Source organism: Lolium rigidum, chromosome 6 (genome assembly GCF_022539505.1).
Source record: "Lolium rigidum isolate FL_2022 chromosome 6, APGP_CSIRO_Lrig_0.1, whole genome shotgun sequence".
In the NCBI taxonomy this organism is placed as follows: domain Eukaryota; kingdom Viridiplantae; phylum Streptophyta; class Magnoliopsida; order Poales; family Poaceae; genus Lolium; species Lolium rigidum.
Window position 1 is genome coordinate 282,773,053 of NC_061513.1, and position 4,053 is coordinate 282,777,105.

General features: G+C 46.0%; 1 protein-coding gene across 1 annotated transcript; it reads left to right on the plus strand.

Annotated features, from left to right (window-relative positions):
* The first annotated feature begins 326 nt into the window (after positions 1 to 326).
* On the plus strand, positions 327 to 779 carry LOC124664270 (leucine-rich repeat extensin-like protein 3). Its single transcript, XM_047201823.1, has one exon. It carries the CDS (start codon positions 327 to 329, stop codon positions 777 to 779), a length of 453 nt encoding a protein of 150 aa, XP_047057779.1.
* The last annotated feature ends 3,274 nt before the right edge of the window (positions 780 to 4,053 follow it).

Consider the following 4,053-nt stretch of genomic DNA (forward strand, 5'->3'; position numbering starts at 1 on the left):
TCCTGATTTCTGTCTGAGTTCTAGTACTTTTTCTTGCGCGATCATTCTACTAGTAGTTACACGTGGTTCCGGCGAACTAATAAAGAGATTACTTTACACCAAGCTCAAACCGCCGCATATAATTTCTTCAATTAGCAGCGGCAGCAGGTACACTTAACAAAGCGCTCCCCATTCCTTCCGTCCCCCAATTATAACCCCACTCAACCCCTCACCTTTCCTCTCCTCTCCCTTCTTCCACTCCCGTTTCCGCCACCTTCCACTCCTCTCACATTCCCACACACGCCACCGCACTAGCTCAGCTACACTCCCTCCCTTGGGCGCGCGCCATGGCAACCTACAAGCTCCTGGTCATCCTCGTCTTCTCAGCCGTCCTCATCGCCTTCGCCGCCGCCGACAACTACCAGGCCGACTGCCCCTACCCGTGCCTCCTCCCGCCGCCCACGCCACCCGCCGCGGCCGACTGCCCACCGCCACCCTCCACGCCGTCCGTCTACGGGTACCCTCCCCCACCGCCGTCCTCCTCCGGGGAGTCCCCGCCGTCGCCGTCCTGGAGCTACCCGCCGCCCGCCGGTGGCTACATTCCCTACTACCAGCCTCCGGCCGGAGGCGGTGGCGGAGGTGGAAGCTACGGGCCGGTGCCGCCGCCGCCCAACCCCATCCTGCCGTGGTACCCCTGGTACTACAGGTCCCCGCCCTCGTCGTCGGCGATCACGCTCCGCGCCTCGTCGTCCGTCCTCCTGCTGGCCGCCGCTGCTGGTTTGGCTCTATTGATGATGTGATTCACTAGCTAGCTAGCAGTCTGGCACTCCCGTCTCTTTCTTCATTGTTAGTTGATTTTTCCGATATATGATTTAATATATAATGTGGCAAGACTATTAGTGGTATTGATTATCATTGTACTAGTATGATTCATTGCTCAATTTGCTTTTGGGTAGTGGAGAAGCTATATATTGCTAGTTCTTCAGACAGCATAATATGAACTCCGTATGTTTAGTGATCGCAAGAATCTTGTGCTTTTTCTCGGTGCCTCTCCTTTTAAGTATTTTAGCAGTTGTGTGTAATTTTTTTGACCAGTTTTTCTGCTCACCATTTTGATCGGGAATGAGGTTTAATTATATTTTCGCTCTGAAGAAATACATCACTAGTGACAGTGGATTTTATAAGTTACAAAGAGTACTTCATGCATGCTCGTTTATACGGCACATCAGATGTACCTTCCCTGCGAAGAAAAATGCTGGGCCAAACTGATCCTCCTACCGCTCATGAGCATTCTTTCTTCAATCTAGGATCTACAAACATGAATTTGATTTCAATTGTGGTAGTACACGCGCTTAAATTGGTGTTGTTTGGATTAGCGGTAAGTTTTCTCGATGGTTAGGTGTTTGGCTCAATTTTACAAAACCCTACTAAAATGTTACCCATACAAACTACACATGCCCCTAAATCGTATTACGCAGATGGTACATTCAAATTCAGTACAAACATGATAGAGACTAGAAAACGATGTGATGGGTCGGTCGATCAGTTGTTGATGGAAAATGTGGCAAGATCTGTGTTGACGTACAGCATATTGACGTACGTGGAAAGGTGGAGTACAAATGTACGCGCGCGTAGCTGGCCGCTTTTCCCGATTCCTGTCATAAGTAATTTCCCAAAAAGGCTCGCTTTGCGAGGACAAAAGAAACTTAAAAGTTTTTTGATCGATGATGAGTTTGACACGATAAAAGAAATGTGGGGAAAGAAGGGACGATCGAGAAAGGAGCGGTGAAAAAGGCTGGCTTTGGAGCCTAGGAGGTGGAAAAAACTATGGGACCCCGGCCCGTCACGTCGCTTGGCATTAATTATTAGTTCCTTCATTTGTGACCGTCCAACCCCAAAACAAAAACCCATTTATGTCCGTTACTTGTTTGAACCATGCATGACTGAAAAGCTCGCTTGCTTGCTCGGCTGGGTTTCTTCCTTTCTCGGATTATTGACGAACGAGCCAAAATGAGGTAGCGTGAGTAGCTGTATGTGTACATATTTCTAGATAGGCACATGATACATGCCCAGCTGTATATGTACGCATTGGGAGCTACTTTTCTTTGACGTTGGCTAATTAGTCATACAACTAGTGCGGAAATATAGCAATGCGAGAAAATTGCAAAAAAAACTGGTCTAGGGTATCAAAAACCAACATGGCCGCGATTCTTTTATATTAAAATCCAACCACTATTTAGTAACAATGTAACAAAAATCACTAATCATCCAGTTGATGAATGGTGGGTCCTGATGTAAGGCCTACCTGCTAGGGTTACAGCTAAAATGGAATTACGTTCGAGAGGTTTCAACTTTAGAGGTTTGGAGTTAAATTTGCAGAGTCGTCGACTTATCTCTGAACTCTCTTTCTCGCAACACGCGAATCACACCGCCACCGCTACTAGTTTTGTCACCGCCGACGCTTACCATTTCGTGTCACCGGTGCGCTGGCCGCCTCCATCTACAGCCACACAGCTCGTGGTAGAGCCCCTCCGCATCCCACAACGATGGCATGTTTTTTTTTTTGCAACTTTTTCTGTAGCGTAGTCTTTGGTCGGTAACGTAGTCGTATATCAAGTCAGGTTTGGCTAGCTTGCCTTTGCATGCAAGACAGTTCATCTCGCTGGATCCGACGAGGAGTAGAACGTTCACACCAAGCGACTGTGCCAAGCTTTCCACCGGCCGACGCAAGGATCCAAAACAATCAGCTGGAGGACGTCAATCAGGCTCTTTTTACTATGTCCCAAAATAAATAATAATCGAGCATACGATCTTATCACTGAACTGCACACTTTCAATAATGTACATGCTCGATCGTCTAGATGATCAAAGTGGAGAAATTTCCAAGCTAGGCTACAGCGTGCACGTACGCGAATGCAGCCATGCCTGCCTGCACCGTCGTTTCTGCGAAATTTCGCGCGGGCACGGCGGCCGCAGATGGAACAAGATAGAAAGCAAGCTGAAGGAAGCGAATAAAGCCTATATATGTTGGCCATCCACAGATGGCCTCGCCTAATGTCGTCGGTAGGTGGTGGTGCGTGCCAAAAGCTACACTCTCCAATTCCATGCAACGTTTCTTTAACCCAATATCGTACAAAAGTGTGTGCACGATACCATTGATTGGATTCCATTTATAGCAACGTATAAAATCATCTACTAGTACGATGTGCAGTACTTTCTCTGTCTCAGTTTACTAGTCTTCTCCGTATCCCTAGATCGTCAATTTAACCTATATAATTTAAATTATATAATACAAAAATTATATCATTAGAAAATAGAACATCTAAACTTTCTAATGATATAATTTTTATAACATATTACTAATGCTAACTTGATCAAATTTACGATCTAGGGATACGCGTACGCTTAATAAACTGTGTGAGAGAGTACTTCCCGATTCATTTGAATTAAAAACACAACACTTATTATGGATTGGAGAGTGTTGTTTTTTTACATTAGATACCCGAATTTAAATTAACAAGCCCTTAATGTGCAAGATTTGTTTGGCATTAATTTTTCTCTTGATATGCGTTATGATACGGTATCCACCTATGATACTCTAATCTTATCTCTCCTCCTTAATTGGCTGCCACATCAGCATTTTTGTGGGACCAGTCTGCATGATACTAGCTAAGATACCACCACTATGGCTAGCCTAACGGATTACAAACTTATTTCTTACAACCTCCTTTTGGAAATAAGTGACACGGCTCTAACTAGATGTAGATGTATTTGTCCGTAGGGAGTTCAAGCCAACAAAACATCAGCCCACAACCGCACCGAGAAACATAACTAGCAACTAGATAAGCTAATGTTGGTGCGTCGAACTCAGCTTGAGAGGTAATACCGTCCTTAGCTTTTAATAGCGTGTGCCAATGCCTCATAAACATAGTCATTTTAAAAGCACAATCAGTTGCATGACCAGAGGGCCGCAAGTTCTTTGCCGAGGCTCTACGCCGACGGCAGCTCTCGGCGTAGCATGCGCCGACGGCAGCTCTCGGCGTAGCATGCGCCGACGGCTTCTTCCGTATACGC